At 36.7% G+C, this 24,925-nt stretch overlaps 1 protein-coding gene across 1 annotated transcript in view; it reads left to right on the plus strand.

Moving 5' to 3' along the window:
* The window catches only part of gcn1 (GCN1 activator of EIF2AK4), a 47,901-nt gene that overhangs the window by 2,236 nt on the left and 20,740 nt on the right, over positions 1–24,925 (plus strand). The window contains exons 2-32 of the mRNA XM_046870937.1: positions 2,108–2,210; positions 2,298–2,361; positions 2,510–2,641; positions 2,905–3,013; positions 4,127–4,225; positions 4,743–4,877; positions 4,966–5,034; positions 5,120–5,228; positions 6,137–6,211; positions 6,293–6,421; positions 7,219–7,269; positions 8,324–8,422; positions 8,517–8,690; positions 8,836–8,988; positions 9,183–9,275; positions 9,364–9,439; positions 10,583–10,742; positions 10,841–11,030; positions 12,562–12,686; positions 12,816–12,994; positions 14,077–14,170; positions 14,263–14,376; positions 14,989–15,187; positions 15,375–15,524; positions 16,973–17,154; positions 17,366–17,446; positions 17,561–17,704; positions 18,217–18,341; positions 23,936–24,125; positions 24,566–24,636; positions 24,715–24,880. Of these exons, the coding sequence (XP_046726893.1) occupies positions 2,108–2,210; positions 2,298–2,361; positions 2,510–2,641; positions 2,905–3,013; positions 4,127–4,225; positions 4,743–4,877; positions 4,966–5,034; positions 5,120–5,228; positions 6,137–6,211; positions 6,293–6,421; positions 7,219–7,269; positions 8,324–8,422; positions 8,517–8,690; positions 8,836–8,988; positions 9,183–9,275; positions 9,364–9,439; positions 10,583–10,742; positions 10,841–11,030; positions 12,562–12,686; positions 12,816–12,994; positions 14,077–14,170; positions 14,263–14,376; positions 14,989–15,187; positions 15,375–15,524; positions 16,973–17,154; positions 17,366–17,446; positions 17,561–17,704; positions 18,217–18,341; positions 23,936–24,125; positions 24,566–24,636; positions 24,715–24,880 (3,840 nt within the window). The remainder of the gene's footprint in view (positions 1–2,107; positions 2,211–2,297; positions 2,362–2,509; positions 2,642–2,904; positions 3,014–4,126; positions 4,226–4,742; positions 4,878–4,965; positions 5,035–5,119; positions 5,229–6,136; positions 6,212–6,292; positions 6,422–7,218; positions 7,270–8,323; positions 8,423–8,516; positions 8,691–8,835; positions 8,989–9,182; positions 9,276–9,363; positions 9,440–10,582; positions 10,743–10,840; positions 11,031–12,561; positions 12,687–12,815; positions 12,995–14,076; positions 14,171–14,262; positions 14,377–14,988; positions 15,188–15,374; positions 15,525–16,972; positions 17,155–17,365; positions 17,447–17,560; positions 17,705–18,216; positions 18,342–23,935; positions 24,126–24,565; positions 24,637–24,714; positions 24,881–24,925) is intronic.

Genomic DNA, 24,925 nt, shown 5'->3' on the forward strand with positions numbered 1-24,925 from the left:
TTTTATCCTAAGAACAAGATTTCAGCTGTAAAGCATGAGTGGGGTTGGCAGCATGTAGAATTGTACTGTTGGAATGTTTTACCAGAAAGTTGATTGGTGATGTGTAAACCTTTGGTCTCTTGTCTTTTGTTTTAAAATGACATTTTATGAAAATAAATCACCCTAATTCGAATTAACAGAGGGAATGTTTGTTAATATAAAATGTGTGCAGTTGCAAAAAATGTAGTAATTTTAGTCTAGGTGTATGTTTATTGTTTGCCTCAACAGTTTATTGTTTGCCTCACTGGTCTATTCCAGTGATGGACAGAAGAGAGTGGGGCTGAAAAAGCCTATTAACAGCACACAAACCATCTTCTTAAGGGACAATACTATAGAAATGAAACTTGGATATATTTTGGTGTCATCAAAGTGCAGCTTGAATAGTAAAACAGATTTACTGTCCTCTAAAAATAACTCGTACAGCAGTTATTGTCTCATTTATACACATGTATTGTCTGGCAACAAAAGTGAGTACACTCTAAATGATAAGAGCTCTGCGTCGTGTAACCATGCAAATCCACATGTCCTATTCATCATGTTCATGTTTTTGTCTGCATGACAGGACCATCCCAATTTGGGTATCTTGTATTAGAGCAGTTACAATTTGGTGCTTTGAGTACAATTCTTTCCTACTGACCACTGGATGTTCAACATGGCACCTCATGGCAAAGAACTCTCTGAGGGTTTGAGAATTGAGCTCTTCACAAAGATGTCCCAGGCTATAAGAAGATCGGTAACTGCCTAAAACTGAGTTACAGAACAGTGGTCAGGGTCATACAGAGGCTTTACAAAACGGGTTCCACTCGGAACAGGCCTCGCAAGGGTAAATCAAAGAAGTTGAGTCCTCGTGCTGTGCGTCAGGTGCAGAAGCTGCTTTAAAAAACAGACGCATGAGTGCCACCAGCATTGCTTTAGAGGTTGCAGAAGTGGAAGGTTCGCTTGTCAGGGCTCAGACCATACGCCTCACACTGCAACAAATCAGTTTGCATTGCCATTGTCCCAGAAGGAAGTCTTTTCTGAAGCTGGCTCATAAGAAAGCCTGCAAACAGTTGCTGAAGACGACTGGTCCAAGATCATTAATTACTGGAACCATGTCCTGTGGTCTTATAAGACTAAGATAAACTTGTTTGGCTCAGATAGTGTCCAGCATGTGTGGTAAAACCCAGTTATTTTGACAATAATGACTGTATATTGAGTTATTTTCAGAGGACAGTAAATCTATACTGCTATACAAGCTGCAAATTGACTACTCTAAATTTATCCCAATTTAATTTCTATAGTCTTATCCTTAGAGAAGATATATTACAATGGCTGCTGAAATGTAAGAGGTCTACTCACTTTTGTAACATTCTCTCTCTCTCTCTCTCTCTCTCTCTCTCTCTCTCTCTCTCTCTCTAGCGGGCATCAAATTTGAAATTAGCTAATTTTGTGCATAAATGTTTGGAATTTTCTCAGTTTAAACATTTATGTTCTCTTTTCTTCTATTGAGAATGAAATATTGGCTAATGTGATTTCATAAAAAAAAGGGTTTTTTTTTGCGGAATTTGAGTTGTGCGTAATTTAAAACACAATTTCTTTAAAACATTTTTTAGAAGACAAATTTTGTCTTCATGCTTTATGGTTAGGGTTTCACTAATAATAAATTTATATTTGCATAAAGCATCCAGATTTGTCCATGGCCATGTTGACCCTAGAGTATTAAAAACTTGAAAAGTATTAATTGAAGGTACATTTTGAACAGAAAAAATGTAAGTTGCAATTAATCCTGAGTTAACTCATGACAATCATGCGATTAGTCCCGATGAAATATTTTTAATTGGCAGCCCAAATATATATATATATATATATATGTGTGTGTGTGTGTGTGTGTGTGTGTGTGTATATATATATATATATAAAATTATACACACACACACACACAACTTACTATTCTGTCTATAAACTGTACTTTGTAGAAACTGTCAGTCTTTAAGTCTATTGTTTACAGCAACAGCAATAATCTTATGATGGCCAAAACCTTTTTTAACTCTGCTATGACATGTCTGTATATATGTTTTTGTCATGGCAGGTTTCAGACACACTCAAGAAGTTTGCTGTGAAAGTGACTACATCGAGTGTTAAAGAGCGCAAACAGATTTTAGGAGAACTGAAGGAATGCATAACTGGGAAAAGTGAGTTGTGAATTAAAAGTGCATGTTATCCAGCAGTTATTTTTATGCCCCTTGTTTTAATTTAACAGTTGTGTGTTCCCATGTCAGATCTGCCTGAACCAGCAATCAAAGGTCTATGCAAGCTCTTTTGTCTTACTCTTCATCGATACAGGTGAGGGAAACAAAATGTCCACATTTTATTTAAGACGCTCAATTGGCACAACAGATTGTTTGATCAGAAGTTTAAAACTCAGTCTTGATGATTATGACCATGCTAAATATTTTATCAGAGAGTTATGACATTTTTGGTTTTATTTTAGGGATGCAGCATCTCGCCGTGCTGTGCTCTCTGTTATTGACTTGCTGGCCCAGTCTCAGCCTGATGCCATTGCTGCCCAGCTACCTTCTGCCCTGCTGTCATGTGGAGTTGTCAGTAAGGGCATAATGCCAGGGTATGATTACAACATTCTTATGTTTGCTTTGTTATATTTTTTACATTTGGAAAATCACCATAAATATCACTATATACAACATAATGTTTGTAGAGGCTGTGTACAGTTTATATTGCATACATTTGGTTGTAATGACCTTATCTGAGGTCAACAGTTTCTGCCTCTGATTTCCATTTCACCTCCCATTAAAATAATTTCTTTGTCATGGTTGATGAGCCTGACTTTTTTTAATTGATGGAATGATTTTTTGTTTGTTAATGCAGGAAGAGTACGGCATCGGCTGCTTGTTGTGCGCTGCCATGGACGTGCATAATAGTGCGCATAGTCTTCCCCATGCCAGAGAGCAGAAAGGGACCCCAGTGGGAAAAAGTGGTTAGTTTATTTTGCTTTCTTCTGAAAATATATACAAGAAACTTTTTCGCAAGTTTACTAAAGAGGGTAAATGTAAATAAAATAATAACAAATCAATGATGCCCCTTTTCCTGCTTTCTCTGAGTTATAAATAATATAAATCAGTTAACCTCTTGTTAATTATACTGACTTAAATCATAGTTCTACACTTTCATTTGAACAGTTCTATTTAGATAACATTGTGTAGCAGACTTGCATTAAGGTTTTAGACATTGATTGATGTACTTCTATCTAATATTGTATTTATTTCACTTTTACTCTGTAGTCTAATATTTTGAATAATTATTATTGTATTATTTGTAATGTTGTGTTTTTTTTCTTTTCTATTTGTGTAAAGGGAAAATTAAGTACCGTAATTTCCGGACTATAAAGCGCACCCAAATTTAAGCCGCACCTTCTGAATTTTACAAAGATTTTTATTTTGAACATAAATAAGCCGCACCTGTCTATAAGCCGTCTACACTGAAACTAATGAACTTGGGCTTTAATGAAAGACAGTGTCTGTTACACGGCTTGTATCTAAACAGTAGCCTACCAAGAAAGTCATTGTTCACTGTCTTTCTCCTTCCTTTTCGATGCCGTGCAGCTCAGAACACAGGTGAAGTGCGTTTTTTCATGCCCGGTTGTTTTCAGTGAGACGAATGATTCGCATTTCCTGTTGACAGTGCGAGCGGCAGGTCAAACGTCAGAGGAACCTCATCCATATTTATGATGTGGTGTGGCCCGATTCAGTGGAAGCGCATCTGATTTAATATAAAGAGTTTCATTGGTTCACCTGAACCCGTTCGGCAATTTCATTGGTCTAATGTTATGGGGTTCAGTTTTTTGGCTTGAAGTTTGTGAAACCGGGAAAAACCCAGGAAAAATCTATATATTAGCCGCTTCGTTGTTTAAGCCGCGGTGTTCAAAGCGTGGGAAAAAAGTAGCGGCTTATAGTCCGAGAAACACGGTAGCATATTTCTCTGCATATTATCTTACCATGACAGTACTAATAATGTGCATTAAATGTATGTTACTGAGTTAAAATTCCTGTATTGAATGAGTTATAAGATCTGTTTGTCTGTGTGAGAACAGGTTGAGTTACAGAGTCTGCTTCTCGCTGAGGTCTTGGGTGGAGCCTCCAGAAATGCTATCAAGTCTACCACTAAGCGGTTTGACAAGTTATGGAAAGATGTAAGTCCATCAACAGCAGGACTGTATCTTTTTTAAACCTGGGTGTCACTTTCGTAAAACCCAAGATTTTGTGATTTGCCATGCAAAAATGGATTAACATGTATTACCTAATAATTAACTGTTATGATTTGATTTGGTCACTACAGGCTTTGGTATTTGCATACTTCTGTCGTGATTTTTAACATTTGGATAAAAAATAGAGAAAAGTAAGATTTTTATGCCAATAGTAAGCTGGCTTTATAAATACACAAACTCTTGGGCGAATATGACCTTTTTTTTTTTTTTGTCGTCTGAATTTGATCTTCAATTGTACCTTGGCAAGAATACCTCAGAAAAGATACTGTTCAAAATTATAGACATACCACATAATCTGGTGTAAAATAACTATTATATGTTTAATTAATACTTATTAATGAGGCTCCAGGTTTCCTGTTTTAAAATTTAATTATGTTCTGTATCTGAGAACTTAAAAGATTTAAGATAAATGAAAAGCTTTACAGCGTTTATTTATTTCCAGATCCCAGGGTTGGTTGAGCAGTACATGAGCACCCTGTTGAGCTTGGACCAGAGTCCCTCCTCCCTGCCACTTCTTGCTGCATGTGTGGACTTCTGTGCCTCTCTGAAAGACATGGCCACCATCAACAAGCACAAGGTGATTTTCTCTTATAACACAACGTCATGTGGAGCTTACACATCTGTTATTTTCCGGGTTGTCCTTAAACCCACTTGTGTTCTTTCAGGCAGCTATGTTAGATCTGTACTTAAAGAGTGTATTGATGAGCAAAACAAGACCATTCAAGCACATTCTGGTGAGTGGGACTATAACATTTTGTGGGGCACATTTTTCTGATGGCATTCAGCATTGTCTTTAAAAAAATACAATCTCCACTTCAGGTTAGAAGTGGTTCTCTGCTTCGCCATGTTTCTCACTCTGAGTTTAAGGAGCAGCTCCTGCCGACTTTACTGAAAGCTCTTCTGCGTAGCCCTGAGAACTCCATGCAAAGTAAGATAAACACTAATGCACATTCTGCTCTAAAACTGATACTGCTGAAGAATGTAATTTTTATATATCGTATTTTTCGGACTATAAGCCGCTATTTTTTTCCCATGTTTTGAACCCCGCGGCTTAAACAACGGAGAGGCTAATTTATGGATTTTTCCTGGGTTTTTCCCGGTTTTACAAACGCAAAAAAACTGATCGACATAACCAATGAAATTTCCGAACGAAAACGAAAAAACGCACCTCACCTGTGTTCTGAGCTGCACGGCATCGGGAGAAAAACTTCCATCGTGGTGATTTTTAAACGCACGACGATGCCAAAAGGAAAACTCCCAGAAATAGTTGTGAAAGGAAGGAGGAAGACAGTAAACAATGACTTTCTTGGTCGGCTACTGTTTAGATACAAGCCGTTGTAACGCGTTGAGTCTGGGTCAAGGGAGAGCTCACTAACTCCAGTTGCAACAGAAATCATATAAGCACAGACAGGTTTCTAAAACTTGTGCTTTTTTATTTTTCTTGGCAACAGCGTTACGGGTTAGTCAAAGAAACTTAGAAACGAGCATCAGAAAATAATAAGGACATAATCCTCGGTCTTGCACACATGCAGTAATACCGAAAAAATGCAGCGGCAGCCTATTCCCAAAATGCTGCTCTGCTCTTAAAGGAGCCACAACATATTTCACCCGTTACACCGTGTAACAGACACTCTCTTTCGTTAAAGCCTGTGTAAATTTCATTAGTTTTAGTGTAGACACCTGTGGCTTATAGACAGGTGAGGCTTATTTATGTTTAAAATAAAAATATTTGTAAAATTCAGTGGGTGCGGCTTATATATAGGTGCGCTTAATAGTCCGACAATTACGGTGTATATATACGTGTATATTTTTTCTGTCTCTCACTCTCATGTCTAGCTATCTCATCCATGTTGGTGTCACTTACTCTTGATCTCAGCCAGTATGCTTTGGATATTGGAAAAGGACTTGCCAGTAAGTTTAATACTACTATTTCAAGTAAATGGAAATGTTTGCCTATGTATTTTGACAGTATTATGTGTTTGTCTGTTTCAGGCCAGCTTAAGGCAAGTAACATTGAATTAATGGAACATGCGGTTCAAGCCATACAGAATTTGGCCCAGCAGTGTAGTGACCCAACTGCCATCCAGGACCTTGTAACACACCTCTTTGGCATTCTTGGAGGTGAGAAGTGGTTATCGAAAAATAGCTACAATAGTTTTCCTGCCAGTCACAGATCTTGCACCATTGTAGATCAGGCAGGTCCAAAAAGAGGAAATGGACAGGGTCATTGGTACCTCAGTAGCATGTGTTTAACTCAACAGTGAGTGAGTCAACAGGAAGAGAGTGAAACATGGATTATTAGGTGTCCTTATTGTTGTGTAATAGCTCTGAAAAATAGGATGGCCCAATGCATCAGCAAAATTGACTGGATGCGTGATAGTGGGGGAGACCGCATCAAAACATCCCAGGTCACGAAAACGATCTATAGCCTTTATCCCTCCAAATCTACACCTTTACCAAAAAAAAAAGGAAAAGTTGTATTTATTCAAGTGTAATCAGACAGGGAAAAAAGTATTAAACGGGCTAACTGAAATTGTGTTTAATAGTTGATGGAAAAGCTTTTGTTTGCAATGACAGCTTTAAGCAACTTCAGGAAATAATCGCTCATAGTGTATAGATGAGCAGGTCTTTTAAACAGACCGTTGGTCTGTTGGGCTTTAGTCTGGTGATTTATTGGGCCAACTTTTTATATGGATTGCAATATGGGTAGCTGCGTATTTTTCTTGAGTAAATATCAAGGTCTGGTCATTTTCATGTAAAATGCTGCTAAACGTCTGACAATATATGTAAATGTTAGTGATATATGCACACCAATTACTATAATATTATTTGATTGTTGTCTTTATTTTCATATATACATACATATGTGTGTTAGTATTATATTATAAAATAAGTCTTTTTGCTCTTGTTCTTTGCAGGTTCAGAGGGGAAGCTTACTGTAGTGGCCCAAAAGATGAATGTACTTTCAGGTACGACTGTATTAGGGCTGGGCGATAAATCGATTTTATATACGGTATGGGTGGTGGGAGCGGTCACAATACACGTAAAGACGCTTCAGAACGGGGTTTCCGTTAAGAAACAGAGAAATCAGAGCATTTGAATCACCATATTCAAACACTCATAAAACATTTTTTTGAGGTTTACTCAATCTTTCAAATAATTCTTATTTAGAATCTCCCTGTCTATTATATTCTTATTTCAAGAGTTACTGTGGAGTTTTTAAGAAAAGTAAAGGCAAAATTACTCCAAGCATCACTGCATTTTTAACCATGGCCCACATTCAAACACTCATAAAAAATTGTTTTTTTATAGGTTTGCTCAATCTTTCAAATACTTCTAATTTACAGTGTCCCTGTCTATTACTCTGTTAAATTTTCTCATTTTACTGTGGAGTTTTTGAGAAAAATAAAGGCAAATCCACTCCACCTCAGGTGCATTTTCAATCATGTTCCACATTTAAACACTCATAAAACATTTTTCTTTGTAGGTTTGCTTATGTTATGTTACATTCTATTTTCACAATTTACAATGGCAGGGCCTACCAGCTTGTATTTTTGGCTTGTTGTTTCTGATTGCACTTTAAACCAAAGTGAGTTATAATGCCAGAAGGGTAAATAAACTTTATTAAATAAAGTTAAAACTTTTTTTGAACATTTTCTTTGTCATATGCAGATTGATTTCAAGCAGGGGGGAAAAATCGATTTAAATCGCAAATCGGATTTTTTGTGAAAAGTGTAGCTTGCCTGCCTCTAATAGTCAGAAATCCCCTGTTCATAGGCTCATTAGTTTTATTCTGTATTCTTTTTGTCACTTGATGCATTTCTACAATACAATTATTGATATCAAATTGTCAGATTTGATAATTTGACAATGAGGAAATTGTAAAATGTAGCAAATTGTGACTAGAGCATATAATGTGAGCTACATATAAGCCTTTCTTTGTCTTATTTCAATTTATAATATATAATATGAACATATTGATTTCAATGTATTCATTTAATTTTAGAATGTTTGTGTATTTAGGGGTTAAAAGCTGTAGCTGTCATGCAGTCTCTGGGTCCTCCAGCCAATCCCTCAGTTCCAGTGTGGCTCTGCAGTTTATTCCATTTCTGCAGCAGGAGGGTGAGCAACTACTCCACTCTGACTTAGGAGTAGCTAAGCATGAGTAAAAATATGATTGTGAATATCTTGCTTATTTTGTGTTTTTGTGTGATAGTACATGAGGGAACACTGGTGCATGCTGTGTCGGTGATGTCTCATTGGATGGCACGTCTGAATAAGGAGGTTCCGTCTCCTATAAGAGACTGGATTAAGAAAGCCTTCACGCTGAAGTCCTCTACTTCTGCTGTGCGCCATGCGTACTTGCAGGCCATGCTCAAAACTTTCAAAGGTCATCAGTTTTGCTTAGTGTCCTTGGTTTAACTTGTTTTAGTGCTATTGTTAAAACTACTACGATCAAGTTTTAGATTGTTGCTGAAGCACTTACACTTAATTTTTCTTGGCACGTTTGCTCTGTGTTTAAACTCTTTATTTAGGAGACACTTTGGCCCAGGCTGTGGATTTTGTTCCTCTTCTCATCCAAACAGTAGAGAAAGCAGCTGCTCAGAGCTCCCAGCATACCCTTCTGTCTGAGGCTGTGGCAGCTTCAGTACTGCTATGTCATCTCTCCATGTTGGACTCAATTCCTGGTGAGGAATTCTGAGTTTGGGAATTCAGACCATAATAATTTAGTTTACCCGTCTTTTTGAGGAAGATCTAGCTGTAATCTCGCTTCAGTATGTGGTATTGTTCTAAAATTGATTAATCTGAAGTTGCTTTTTGTTTACCTGTTGATTTGATACTTTATGGCTTTGGATAGTTATATGGCTTGATGTTTTTGCAGAATCTAAACTGACCTCCTTTTGGAACCTGATTCTGGATGAGAAAAAAACTCTTTTCACCACTGAGAAATTTCTTATACAGACCAGTGACGAAGGTTGGTGTCTCTCAGTCAACCACTGATCATTTGGAATGCCACTCCAGTATGTTAAAACTAATATGTGTGGTTTTTTTTTTCTTTTCAGCATTATGCACTATACTGCAGCTGTGTGAAAGACTGTTCCTTGACCATCCACAGAGACTAAACAACAAGAAGGCTGAGTGAGTTTTACTCTGTTACAGCTCAAACATGCATATTTTGATAGACAGGCATCAGTATTCTAAGTATTCCCTTCATTTGTCTCTCTTTGTCTCTATAACTGCACAATGACAAAGTTGAATCGAATCGAATCTAATAACTAGAATGAGTATGAATAGTAATGTTAGAATTGTTTTAGAAGTTTTTTTGTTATTGTGACTGAGGTAAAATATATTTATATCTACATACTAAAAGAATGCTAAAGCAAATTTGTGCAAATGAATGGTTAATATTTAATGAAATTCTCAAACCAGCCTCACGATTAAAGTCAGATGGCATGTTTCGCCCCAGATTTTCATGTTTGAAATAAACATTTGCTGAGATTTCGATTTAGAGCTACATGATTTTATCTGTTGCTCTACTGCCATGATTGCCAGATTTCGTTATTGCACTGCAGCTGCACTGAGCAGGTATACATGTATTCCTAATAAAGTAGCTGAGTGACGTAATTAGTATGTGTTGTTTGACATCTTTACATGTGTCAAACTAGGTACTTTAATGGTATGAAGATTTACTTTGTCTAGAGAAAGGTATAAATCTTGCTGTAAAAACATATACACTCTTGGAATCTAAACAGTTTTTCCAAGCATTCAGCTGAACTGCTTTGCCTCTTGTAAAACCTGCCAAAGGTGGTATTCTCTAGTTGGCCATTTCTTACTGACCTTGTAGTCCAGTTCTTCCCAGAGCAGTTAAATTAAATTTAGGTCCAGTGTCTGGGTCTGATGGATAACAATCTCACTGTCCGTTTTCTCTCTAAATAAAGCATACAAGAAACACCGTTGTCGTTGTCTTATATAACGAAGTTGGTTCCAATTAGCCGCATTCCATACAGAACTTCATGGCTATGAATTATGGAATGGTAGTCATATTGGTTTATTATTCCTTTTTAAGCCAACATTAAACCTATGTGTATTTAATGAGTTAGCATGTTCTCCATATATAAACAAAACCTGAAGTAGAATGTGACATTGCTACACGTATTTTATCCAAAACCTACTGCAGAAGGTGACAGTTTTTTGAAAATGAATTTTATTATTTCCTCAAAAATAATAAAAGACTAGATATTTGCAAACTTTTGACAGGCTTTTTTCCCCCCCTCTCTGTAGGATGTACCATCGGGCTATGGTGGCTGTGCTCGTGTGTCGAGTGTATCAAGTACGGAAGCGTGCCCATCAGTCTGTAAAGAAACTTCTTTCTTCAATGGGTAGCTCTGGCCTTGCCCATGGCCTACTGAGAGAACTGTCTCTCATCATCAACAAACACAAGGTCTCAGTTTTTCTTTAGCAGAAAGAAAAGTTTAGTTTTTTTCCATTGAGGTTCCTAATAATTAATTTAGCTTTATTGTTTATGTTAATCTTTCTTAGGTTTTGCCCACAGAGGCTCTTCATACTGAAACAGGAGAATTGACTGAGTTGGGCCGCTTATATATCCATCCTTGGATCCTTTTAGAGGCTCTAAAAGTGCTGTGTGCAGGAGCAGGCCAGTGGAATGACACCAGCGAAGCTGAGAAACTGGCTCTAGATATAATCACTGTAGCCCACCACCCATCTATTGGTTTGTTTACTGTATTTGATGTATATTTGTTACTTTTATGAGCATGCAGGTGTAAGGCTGTGCTCGTGTAGACGTGTGTGTTTGTATTTGTATTTATTGCAGTGCCTTTAAAAAGTTTGGAAACACCTAGTTGTATTTTTTTTGAGAGACAAATAACGTAAGGGGCTTTATTCTTCTCACGTATACATTATACCACAGTGAAATGTTCAGGGTGACGCGGGGAAACAGGAAATTTTGGATCTAGGGTCTTGGATCTTTGGCGACCCTGGGGTGTGGGCAGTTGGTTGGACCAATGCGAGCTCAGTTAGAACTCCTTGCCATTAGTTATAATGGAGCAGTGGAGTGGTGCTCAGCAAGCATTCGTTGTGAAAGCCTTTTATAAGAATTGTGACAATGTGAGTGAAGGGAATTTTGCCATCATCACCAGTTAGGACGTCATGATTGTGTCCCGTCTACTGATTTCCCCAGGTGTTGTTTGAACAGGCTGCACACCAGAGAATATTGAGCCTGGTGTTATATATACATATGTTGAAAACGAATACTGAACAAACTTGTTTATATTTTTGTTTGGTCAAAGTAAATCGACATTCGATTAAAGTTTGTTGCATTTAAACAAAGGAACATGCATATGTGTGTCAAAAAATAGGTGTTTTTAAACTTTTGGCAGCCATTGTGTGTGTGTGTGTGTGTGTGTGTGTGTGTGTGTATATATATATATATATATATATATATATATATATATATATATATATATATATATATATAAAAAATGTATTTTTGTTTAAACCATTTTGCAAAAGATAAATTTCCTGAACTGGAGAGGATAACATAAATAATAATAACACACAGTTAACACAATAACCCTTTCATTATTAGTAAAAGAGAAGCAACACAGAATCATGTAATGCACACACATTTGTCATACACACTTTTTTAATAAAAAAAAAAATCTTTAAAGTTTTTTTTTTTTTATGAATATTTAAATCCATAAAAATAAATGTCATGGCACTACTTTCTCTCAGTTCTCCACTGCAAACATCAATTACAGATTTGAATTCAACTTAATGGCATGCAAATATCTGGTGTAAGATGGATAATACACAGCAAAGTGGAGTATTGTGTCTCTGCAGAGTGCATTAAAATCATTTTGCACACACCTAGTTCTCGATATATAATACATATAATACATGCTTATAATACAATATATGCTTATAGTGCATATAATACATGCTTAGAACACTAATAACTGTAGTACACAATCTTTCAATTAGTATTTAAGGACAATTTAAACAATAAAGTTTCTTTGTGTCAGAATTTAATTGTGGTCCTCCCAAACTTTTATAAACAAGCAAATTAAAAACTTATTTGAATTGTGTTATTGTGTATTGGTGACAAAAAGTAAAATTATTTAGTAAAACCTTTGACACATTATATGATCTGCTTTGTTCATTTGTTGTTCTGTGGTTCTTGTTTATACTGTTATTCTACCATCACGAGGTGACTATTTTATATATTTTTTTCTTTTACAAAGTTGCTACCAAACCAGATTTGTGGCCTTTGCTGTTGTCCAGCTTGAAGATGGATGCTGCAGTGTTTATTGACCAACATATACAATCTATCGTTCCCCTGCTGCTGGAGGGGAATGCTGACAACCAGGTGTGACTCCCATTGTCATATGGTCCTATAAACAACAAAGGATTTTTTGTGTGTTTTTCTGTTGCTTATCAATTGTATGAATGTGGAAAGAAAAAAAGTTTGTTTCTCTTCCTCTCTCTCTGCTGCTAGGCTGTAAGAAATGCCATTGGGGAGTTGTCAGTCCTTTCTCCTGGGAAACTGCTTTCTTGTGTAATGGACCATGTGATCCAGAGGCTGTCCAATCCAGCGCTAAAGCAGGTGACACGTCAAGAATATGCCATCATGAAGACACCAGAGGGAGTGCTGTTTGACAATAGCATCATCATGGGGTAAGGGATGGGAAGCAATGCAGAGACAATTGGGATAAATCTTTTTTGTATAAAGACTTTTAATATATATATAGATATAAATATAGATGTGTGTGTGTGTGTGTGTCTGTGTGTGTGTGTGTGTATATATAAATATATACGTATATGTATATACCGTAATTTCCGGACTATTAAGCGAACCAATATATAAGCCGCACCCACTGAATTTGTCAAAGATTTTTATTTTAAACATAAATAAGCCGCACCTGTCTATGAGTAAATTAACTTTACAAAGGCTTTAACGAAAGACAGTGTCTGTTACACGGTGTAACGGGTGAAATATGTTGTGGCTCCTTTAAGAGCAGAGCGGTGTTCTGGGAATAGGCTGCCGCTGCATTTTTTCGGTATTACTGCATGTGTGCAAGACCGAGGATTATGTCCTTATTATTTTCTGATGCTCATTTCTAAGTTTCTTTGACTAACTCGTAACGCTGTTGCCAAGAAAGATAAAAAAGCACAAGTTTTAGAAACCTGTCTGTGCTTATATGATTTCTCTTGCAACTGGAGTTAGCGAGCTCTCCCTTCACCCAGACTCAACGCGTTACAACGGCTTGTATCTAAACAGTAGCTGACCAAGAAAGTCATTGTTTACTGTCTTCCTCCTTCCTTTCACAACTATTTCTGGGAGTTTTCCTTTTGGCATCGTCGTGCGTTTAAAAATCACCACGATGGAAGTTTTTTCTCCCGATGCCGTGCAGCTCAGAACACAGGTGAGGTGCGTTTTTTCGTTTCCGTTCGGAAATGTCATTGGTCTAATGTTATGTCACTCAGTTTTTTGGCTTGAAGTTTGTGAAACCCGGAAAAACCCAGGAAAAATCCATAAATTAGCCGCTTTGTAGTTTAAGCCGTGGGGTTCAAAACGTGGGGAAAAAGTAGTGGCTTATAGGCCGGAAAATCCGGTATACGTGTGTGTGTGTGCGTGTGTGTGCGTGCGTGTGCGTGCGTGTGCGTGCGCGTGCGTGCGCGTGTATGTATGTATGTATGTATGTATGTATGTATATAATATATTTATGCACCCTTTACATCCCATCATGCTCATTCAGTGCCCAGCAAGAGAGCACGAAAAAGGGCAATATGAAGAGAGAAAACAAGGCATACTCCTTCAAAGACCAGATCATCGAACTTGAGCTACAAGAGGTAAGATTCTTAGGACTGAATATAATTTACTTTATCAAGTTTTTCTCTTTTATTTGTTAAGATTTGCTTATTTTTACTTTGCTTCTGTTTAGGAAATCAAAAAGAAAAAAGGAATTAAAGATGAGGTGCAACTAACCAGCAAACAAAGGGAAATGATGCAGAACCAACTGGAGAAGGAGTCCGCTATACGGAAGAAACTGCAGGGGGTGAGAAAAATTAGGCGGTAAAAGTTTCATAATAAATGAATTAGATGGTCAGATATATTTTTGTATTAATCAGAATTTCTTTTTTTATCTTTTACTACAGCAGCAAGGCGAAAACTCCCAGTTAAAAAAATCTCCAGTTTTCCCAGTTAAAAAAATTCAGGATTATTTTTGAAATGTAAATAAAGATAGAATGTAATTGACAATAGAACATAGAAAACAATGTTTAAACAAAAGAAATTTATTAGATTTTTGAGACATGCAGCAATCAAATTCAAAATTACCATACATGTTTCTTAAAATTTTGTTTTCTTTGTTTAAACATTTGATAATTCTATGTTTTTCTCTGAATAAAATATGGTTTTGAGAGATTTGCAAACCATTGCATTCTGTTTTTTATTTAAATTTTACTCTGTTAGAATTAGGGTTGTACAATGAGATATATATATATATATAGTGCAGAAAAGAACGTCAGTGATATCAGGGTATTAAATGTTTCTGTATTACCCATTACAGGGATTGGTTATATATCTATATAGATGTACAAGTGTTTCTGATAAAGTGGACTGTGAGCATAGATTGTGTTCTTAATGAGCTTATTTCTCTCTTTTTCAGTTGGATATGGAGTTGCAGTGCACAGTGGGGCTTTTGGAGGCCATAATGGCTCGGCACCCTCCTCAGATTTCTCACCACATTCCTGGAGTCCTCCATGCGCTCCAGCCTCTACTGCACTCACCATTAGCTGCTCCTCATGTGCACCAAACCTTCCTGAATATAGGCACATGTGTCATGCAGAAACAACTACACTTCATGGGTAAGAGCTCACATTCTAAATTTTTAATAGTTTATTAGCAAAGTATAGCCTTTTTTGTTGGACAGACAAGTTTATATATTTATTTGTTTATTTAGACTTTTTTTTGTACAAGTTTTACATTTACAGGTTTACGTGTGGAGCTGTGTGTTCCTTTTGGTAGTCTTACTGGTTTTTTTTGACTGTCTAGCTCTTCTTGTGGGTCACGTGACCTTACGTTTGTTGAAGCCGGAATGTGAGCTGGACCCAGCGTGGTCTCAGGAGGACTTAAACACAGCTACACATCGAACTGTCCAGCTGCTGTACACAAACACAGTCCCACATAGAGAGGGAAAAACTGGTGAGACCACCCACACTAACTAAAGAAAAAGAGATGATTCTTTCCATTAGTCACTTATCATACAATGTAGACACAATCTGTTCTTCAAAAGTAGACACAACTCAATAATACAAATGAAACAATTATTATACTGTACTTTATCTTTTATTTAATGAGGAAAATGATCCAATATTACATATCTTGGCAAAAGTAAGTAAACTTCTTGGATTAGTAGTTAATATGAAGATGAAATTAGAGTTGAGACATAGTTTGCAACGTTTTTCAGCCTAATGAGCCTCAACAGTGTTTTGTTCTTTGTTTTTTTTTTTTTCCCCTGAGATTTTGTTTCTTTAAATAAGACATAGTGCTCACTCACATTTTATTGTCATCCCATTGATTGAAAACAAAACGTTTGGACTCAACCAATGCACAGTCAGGATTGTGTACAAATGTGTACATTGCTTGAAAGCTGCCCGACACATTTACCAAAGATCACACGGTCAAGCAAGAAGGCTTTTGGAAAAAAAAAAGTGTTGTGACTGATAAATGCAAAATGTATATTTTTGCCAATTTCTGGAGAAAGAAAAATACAGCATTCTAGAATAAGAACTAAGAACTTAGGTAGGTATTAGATAAGAACTAAGTACTGTACTAACTAAGTACTAGTACAAATAAGTACTGGTGGTTTTATCAGGCTTTAGGCCTATTTATATTTTTATTTTTGCTTAGTTTTAACAATCAGAATATTTTATTGGTCCAATAAGTTGGTTGTTGTTGTTGTTGTTATTATTATTATTATTTTGGGACAGCTTGCCAGTAATTTCTAAAGAAAAACCGCGGGACATCTGTAAGCAAAATGAATTTCAATATAAGGTTGGTCAAGTCGCAAGACCACAACCCTAAACTCAAAAGTAGCTCTACTAAAGAATGGTTAATAATAAAGTTTTGAATTAGTTAAGTCAACGTCCCTTAACCCTAATTAAAATGCTGATAAAGACAATGAAGCATGCAGTTCACGTGAGGAAACCCACCTATATCCTATAGTTGAAGCTATTTTGTAATGGCAAATTGGGTCAAATACAAGCCTATGTGCAGCACTGAGCAGCAGTTGGCCGAACCATTTACTTCGTTATTGCTGCAAAAAACGAGTGATACCAAATATTTAACACAATGGCTCACATACTTGCAGATGTTTAATATTGGACCTTTTTCCTAAAATAAAACACTGAATTATAATATTCAGTTACATTAGTTTAATTGGGTTCTAATCTACTTTTAGGTTTTAAAGTCTAATAGACAGACAGACAAGTAGTTAGAACTTTGTCACTGCATAGTACAGGTACACAACAACGAAATACAGGGTCTTTCTAATACTTAAGAACATGTCATTGCAGAAATATAGAAATTTTTGTATTTTAAAAGAAAGATTTTTAATGTACTGTGCTAAAGTTTTTTATTTCTTTTTTCAGATACACGCCCTCTGTCTGCACCAGCTTTCTCGTTTTGTTTCCCATTGTTGCAGGCCATCCTTACTTTAAACAGTGGCACATCTGAGGAGGCAGAGCTCATGCTGACACATGCATTAGAGATCATTCACACACACTCTCAGTTGCGCTCCAGCAATGATGACAGTGATGATCTCATTGATGAGGTAGACTCAGTGGCAGGAGTTTCTGCAGTAGATTAAAAAAAAAAATTTGGGGCTTTTAATAATGAAAAACTAATGAATAATAATAGCAAATAATATGAATACATAATTTTATGGCATTGCATTCACAAAATTTGACATACAGTTAACATGGAGAAAATTTCTTTTCTGATGTTGTGTAAATTTAATCCTGAATGTTCAACTTATTTGTCAGGATGGTCCAGAGCTCCTTCCCCGTGTGGACATGCTGTTGCTGCTCACTAAAGTGATTGGTACTGCCACACCACGACTGCAGGTATGTAGAGTTCCTAGCATCATATTGATATGTAAGCAGTAGTGGAATCTATCACTGTCATGTGTTAATTTGTGGTTTATTTTTTTACTTTTTTTATGTGTATGTGTTTTATAGGTGTTGGCATCAGGCTGTCTCACAGCTCTTTGTGCAAGTGCTGGAGGGCAGGAGGGCTGTGCACTGGCTGATCAAGCTGAGATTGATGTACTGCTAGAAGCACTGCTCTCTCCTTGCTTTTCTGTTAGAGATGCAGCCCTAAGGGTATGTTTGCTATAATATTTCCTCAAATATCACTCTGCTCTGGAAGTAAAAATGAGCTGCACCTTAGAGCTGTCATATAAATATTAATAAAGGAAACTGTGCTAAGCATATGCACAGTTTAAGTCCAACGAAAACAATTCCTTAACCAAAATAAATTTAAATTCAATTCCCACAGTTACTAAAAGCTCGACACAATTTGCTGGAATTTTACCAACTGTTGAAAGGCTCAGTAAACAGTGTATAGACTTATTGGAATAATGACATTCAGTTAAATGTTGCTTAGTCTGTAATAATATAAAAAGAATGTCTTACATAAGTTTGTAAACTTCTTTCATGCACAAGAAAACAAAAAAGTTTTTTTTGCTAGTGCACAATCTGGATAAATTCAAATGATTGCGTTTGGTGACTATATGCAAAGTATGTCTGAAACCAAAGCTATTAGTTATTGTTTTATTTGTGTGTGTGTGTGTGTGTGTGTGTGTGTGTGTGTGTGTGTGTGTGTGTGCGCACAGGGACTTTTGGCACTGCAGCTGGCTTTGCCCACAGATAGTGCTGAGCCAGATGGTCTAAATGTGCTCAGAAGACTCTGGGTGTCCAGATTTGATGTAGAGGAAGAAGGCAGCGCACTGGCAGACAAGTGAGTGGACTTATTTTACGGCATATGCTTTTTAAAAAAGTAATGAATAAATAAGGGGTGCAACTAACGATTATTTTAATAATTTAATGAATCAGATAAAAAAAAAAAATAATTATAAATTTTTTATAGATGATTTGCTTATATAACTATATAAAACCTTTATCCAGGGCACTTGCGCATAAAAGTGTACTTAAAAAAAAGCAAAAGCCACATATTGAGTTAAACTAACGTATTTTCCAGACTATAAGCCGCTACTCTTTTTCCACGCTTTGAACACCGCGGCTTAAACAATTAAGTGGCTAATATATAGATTTTTCCTGGGTTTTTCCCGGTTTCACAAGCTTCAAGCCAAAAAACTGAACCCCATAACATTAGACCAATGAAATTGCCGAACGGGTTCAGGTGAACCAATGAAACTCTTTATATTAAATCAGATGCGCTCCCACTGAATCGGGCCGCACCACATCATAAATATGGATGATGTTCCTCTGACGTTTGACCTGCCGCTCACTCGCACTGTCAACAGGAAATGCGAATCATTCGTCACGCTGAAAACAACCGGGCATGAAAAAACGCACTTCACCTGTGTTCTGAGCTGCACGGCATCGGGAGAAAAGCTTCACCAATGGTGATTTTTAAACGCACGATGTTGCTAAAAGATAAACTCTCGAGAGAAATAGTTGTGAAAGGAAGGAGGAAGACAGTGAACAATTACTTTCTAGGCTACTGTTTAGATACAAGCCGTGTTACAGACACTGTCTTTCATTAAAGCCTGTGTAAAGTTCATTAGTTTCAATGTAGACACCTGCGGCTTATAGACAGGTGCGGCTCATTTATGTTCAAAATAAAAATCTTTGTAAAATTTTGTGGGTGCGGCTTATATTTGGGTGCGTTTATTAGTCCGGAAATTACGGTATCTTTAATTAAGACATTTAGCTTACAGTTGCTTGTTGTGGAGTGCATGTGAGATTTTGTATTGTATTTAGCAGATGGCAGGTTAATAAGTATGCCTCTAAAAATTCAATATTAAATATAATACAACATGGTTTTGACGATTTTTAATAAAAGAAAAAAACATTTAGATAATTTGTAAATATAATATACAATATAGAATTAATTCAATTTTGCATAATAATTAAATTATATATATCTGCTTGTTGCATAAATTATGCAAAAAGCATATACAGTGGAACCCGGTTATGTCGATGTCCTAGAGGGTCGCCAAAAAGCATTGAGATAACCGATGATCGAGATAAACGAAAAATCAATATGGCGGCAATATATTAACGTGCTTGAAATTTCTTTATGTACATGATGTGCGTTAATAAATGAGAATGTGCATACACGTGTATTTGGAGGGGTTTTTTACACAACAGCGTTGCCATGATTTGTTTGATGATGGCATGCTATAAAAATGTACATACATGTTTGTTAACTGTCAGGAATCCACCTGCCACGCCCCCTTCAGCGTGTCAGGTGCTTTCTTGGCCGCTTTCTCTGAAGCTCCCGGCTTCAATCGCGCACATATGGTGCTCGTTTAGCATCATCACCAGCTCCTATTTAATCTTCCACACTCTCACTGTCCGTTATTGTTGGTATATGTTGGTTCACGTCGGTCGTTGTTAACACCGATCCTGCCGGTGTTAATTCTATGCTTTTGCTGCTCATCCCACGTTCCGCGCCGTGCTCCTACCAAGCGGATTTCGCCTCCCGTTCATCGCATAACATTTAACAACAAAAGGCATATGTGCACTAACTAACAGCAGAGATTCACTAGTATACAATACAACACCTGTAGCATCTGTAAGGCTTGATTTTTCCGCCACTTTCGCAAAGTTCTTCTGCGGCTGCACAGTGTCGACATAACCGATAAAAAAAATGCTTAGACAAAGCGAGAATTTGGCGGTTCCACTTCAAAAACGTCGACTTAATAGGGTTATCGAGTTAACCGAGGTCGAGATAAGTGGGTTCCACTGTATATCGAACATGTTGATCACGAATACAGATGATCCGCTGTGGTGACCCCTAATGGGAGAAGCTGAAAGTTATATATATATATATATATATATATATATATATAAATATATATAAATATATATCAGCACGGCAATTTTTAAATGCACGACGATGCCAAAAGATAAACTCCCGAGAGAAATAGTTATGAAAGGAAGAAGAAAGACAGTAAACAATGACTTTCTTGGTAGGCTACTGTTTAGATACAAGCTGTTGTAGTGCGTTGAGTCTGGGTGAAGGGAGAGCTCGCTAACAGTTGCAACAGAAATCATATAAGCACAGACAGGTTTCCAAAACTCTTGCTTTTTTATTTTTCTTGGCAACAGCGTTACTAGTTAGTCAAAGAAACTTAGAAATAAGCATCAGAAAATAATAAGGACATAATCCTCGGTCTTGCACACATGCAGTAATACCGGAAAAATGCGGCGGCAGCCTATTCCCAAAATGCCGCTCTGCTCTTAAAGGAGCCACAACATATTTCACCCGTTACACCGTGTAACAGACACTCTCTTTCGTTGAAGCCTGTGTAAAATTCATTAGTTTCAGTGTAGACACCTGTGGCTTATAGACAGGTGCAGCTTATTAATGTTTAAAATAAAAATCTTTGTCAAAGATTATATATGGGTGCGCTTTATAGTCCGGAAATTACTGTGTGTGTGTGTATGTGTATGTGTGTGTGTGTGTGTATATATATATATATATATATATATATATATATATATATATATATATATATATATATATATATATATGCATAAATTAAATATACAAACATTGGTAATTTGAACGTAGTGAAACCACAGTAAATCACGTTCGAAAAAAGATAATCTAACTGTTGTGGTAGACAAATGCTATAAAAATAGAGTGGAACGGGAAAATGTAAAAGTAACAGGTTGGATTAAAAAAAATTAAAAATGCATTCTTGTACAAATGCATAAGCATTCACTGGAAACCACAACAGTGACTAGAAATGTGATCATTTACAGCTGCAGTTATTTGCTGCTTTTAGGTTTAGTGTTTTGTTTGCACTGTTTTAATTGAATCCATCACTATATTGCATGCAAGGTCATTGCGCAACCTGATGCTCGCGAATTGCGACAGAACATATACAGTGCGACTGTCCCGAAGTTACAAACAGTTTACACAATAGCACTTCATTAAACTAAACCATTTTCAAATGATGATGACTTCCATGTCACACAAGCTCTGCTTTGCATAACTTGCAGGTTACAGTGTTCTTTGTTGCGTTTAATATAGAATGCTCCCATGCCTTGCGTTTAATATAAAATGCTCCCATGCCTTGCATTTAATTTTTTACTGCTGCTGGTTGACCCTGTACTCTGCTCCATTTTGCGAGCGGTTGTATTATCTTAGTCACACTAACCCGTAACTTGAGCAGCTCTGATATTTCTAAGTTTCTTTGACTAACTACAGTTTTGCTTACAGTGCTCTGATATTTTGCCTTTATCTGAAACTGCTGCGTTTTCTTTTCATGTGCTTGTGCATGACTTCCATGTCACACAAGCTCTGCTTTGCATAACTTGCAGGTTACAGTGTTTTTGTTGCGTTTAATATAGAATGCTCCCATGCCTTGCATTTAATTTTTTACTGCTGCTGGTTGACCCTGTACTCTGCTCCATTTTGCGAGCGGTTGTATTATCTTAGTCACACTAACCCGTAACTTGAGCAGCTCTGATATTTCTAAGTTTCTTTGACTAACTACAGTTTTGCTTACAGTGCTCTGATATTTTGCCTTTATCTGAAACTGCTGCGTTTTCTTTTCATGTGCTTGTGCATGACTTCCATGTCACACAAGCTCTGCTTTGCATAACTTGCAGGTTACAGTGTTTTTGTTGCGTTTAATATAGAATGCTCCCATGCCTTGCATTTAATTTTTTACTGCTGCTGGTTGACCCGGTACTCTGCTCCATTTTGCGAGCGGTTGTATTATCTTAGTCACACTAACCTGTAACTTGAGCAGCTGAACTAATCAATAATGGCATTCATTAACAAATTTCATTATCGATTAGTTGTTTCAGCCTTAGAATAAATCCCTGAATATATTAAACAGCTGCATTGACGATGCTAGTGATTTATTTAATTCAGTAATTATTTGCATCAAAGGAACCAATACTGTTATCCCAGTTATTACATGGCCCATTTTTTTTACTCTTCTTGTAGCTTTCCTTGCCTTATTGAGGTGCTTTGATTCATATGAAGATACATACAGTCTAGTAATTTCTATTCACATTAAAATGCATCACTTATATACATCACTGTCTAACATTTCTCAAAAATCTACACATTTCACAGTTCTCTCCAGACACTAATGAATAGTATGCATGTGATTCAGAGTATTCAGGATAGTTTTATAAATACGTTTTATTTATTTATGTCAAGTTATGTTAAATTTTGTTCAATAGCTGAGCCCATTATTAAAATTATTTAATAATGTTTAACTATTAGAGACGCATGTAGTGGGATCTTACTCCACTTCTACGATCAGAATATTTTAAGTCCCTTTATATTTTTATAAGTTAATTTGTAAGTTTAAATAACGGGTGACAAGAATTCTGGAAGGCACTATATATGTGGTAGAATTCTGTGTGACTGTGTGACAGTGTTCTTGGGGACTAAGCAAAGGAAAACTAAGTTGTTTTGTTTTTTTGGGGGGGAAGGGTTTATATTACTAATAAATATTACTAAGATAACTAATTTGTTTATATAAATAGTTTCTTCTGTTGTTTGAGTAGTACAACATTATTCAGTATTAATTTACATAATATACAAAGATTTTTGCTCAATTTGGGTATGCTAATAATTATTTTGAAAGGTACTGTGTAATCTTAAGTAGAATTCAGGAACTACTATGTACCTCACTTATCTTGTATTGTATCTAGTGTACTTATAGTGTACTTATAATCTGCTAGTTTCTCCATCTTCATAAGCACATGTTTGAAATGCCCTGATACTCAAACGTATGTGTTTTAGAGTGTGCCAGTACTATTTCTAGGTATAGGCAAACTAGGCCGTTGCCTAGGGTGCAACCAGCTGGGGGGCACCTGTCAACACTGACTCTGCCCTTCCACCCTCACCCCCCTGGGAACATTGTCCATGTTTACTTGCATTAAAAGTCTTTAATCATCATGTCAATACCATCAGGGGCTCATTATCATAAAAAAACATTTAAACTTTTTTTATGAAACGTTGCAAAGGATTTGTATGGTGTGGGGGTGGAACAATGTGTTGGGAGGGCAAGGCCATTGGGGTGACAATAGAAATCTCACCTAGGGTACCAAAAAGGCTAGAAACGGCCCTGTGTATGTAATATGAATGAATGACTTCTTGAGAGTCTTTATTCCATCTCATTGATACAATTTCTTTATAGTTGTCATGCATCATTTCATATCTGCCCTACAAGCTGCATTAGTTTACCAGCTTAAATGAAGAAATTGTCTTCTTAGCTTATATTACTTTTGTCATTAATCAGACAGTAATACTTCAGCCATTCTTTTTCTTCTTTAAATGCTTTTTGTGGTTGTTCTCACTCTGTTGTTTTATGCATATTTTGACTTCTCTAGGCTGTGGCAGACTCTGTGTCTAGAGCTGGTTCCTGAGCTGTGTCCACTGATTATCAAAGATGTAACACACCATGAGGAAACAGTGAGGGCAGCTGCAGCCGAGGCTTTATCCAGTGCTGTGAGCCAATACCTGGAAGAATCAGCTACTGTTCTGTCCCAGCTTACTGAGCTTTACCAGAAGAAACTTTATGTAAGGCTTTGTCTTTCTTACTTCTGCCTAAATAAGGCCCAGTCTGGGGATTATTCCAGAATGACAAGAATACATTTTATTTTACTTTGCAGTGGAATGAGATGTTCAAAACTACAGTGTTATGGTTAAGTGTCCTAAATGTTTTAAATTGTAAAATGCAAGTCTTTTATTTGACCGTTGGACGCTAGACAGTAATGTGGCGATACTCATGGTAATATTTATATATTTGCTGTTTCTGTTTATTTACATTCCAATTTGTTATTATTAAAAGCATTCTTACTGTGCAATATTTTTCACTCACATTGTGACAGGATAATCAGTATTCTTCACTTTTCCTGTCAGTGATTTTAATGTTGTGGCTGATGTTTGTATGTCTTGATTATTTTAGAATAGATAACATTGGTCAATACGTAACACATCATTTACCTTGAAAATTGCAGAGACCACCACCAGTCCTGGATGCTTTGGGACGAGTAATCTCAGAAGCACCTCCTGACCAGTGGGAAGCAAGGTAAAGCTAATGCTTATTGAGTAATATTATTCCTGTCTGCAAAGATGGGCACTGGAATGACACATTTCCTGTCTGCAGGTGCGGGATAGCTCTGGCTCTCAATAAGCTCTCTCAGTGGTTGGGAGAGAATCAGGTGACTCCCATCTTTCTGTTTTTTGTACCTGATGCTCTCAACGACAGACACAGTGAAGTGAGGCAAAGCATGCTGGATGCTGCACTGTCTGTCCTCAACACCCATGGCAAGGTATCTCACCATCCAAAATTTCCCACTTGACTTTTCCTTCGTCTT

The sequence above is a fragment of the Silurus meridionalis genome, chromosome 17 (genome assembly GCF_014805685.1).
Source record: "Silurus meridionalis isolate SWU-2019-XX chromosome 17, ASM1480568v1, whole genome shotgun sequence".
NCBI classification, from domain to species: Eukaryota; Metazoa; Chordata; class Actinopteri; order Siluriformes; family Siluridae; genus Silurus; species Silurus meridionalis.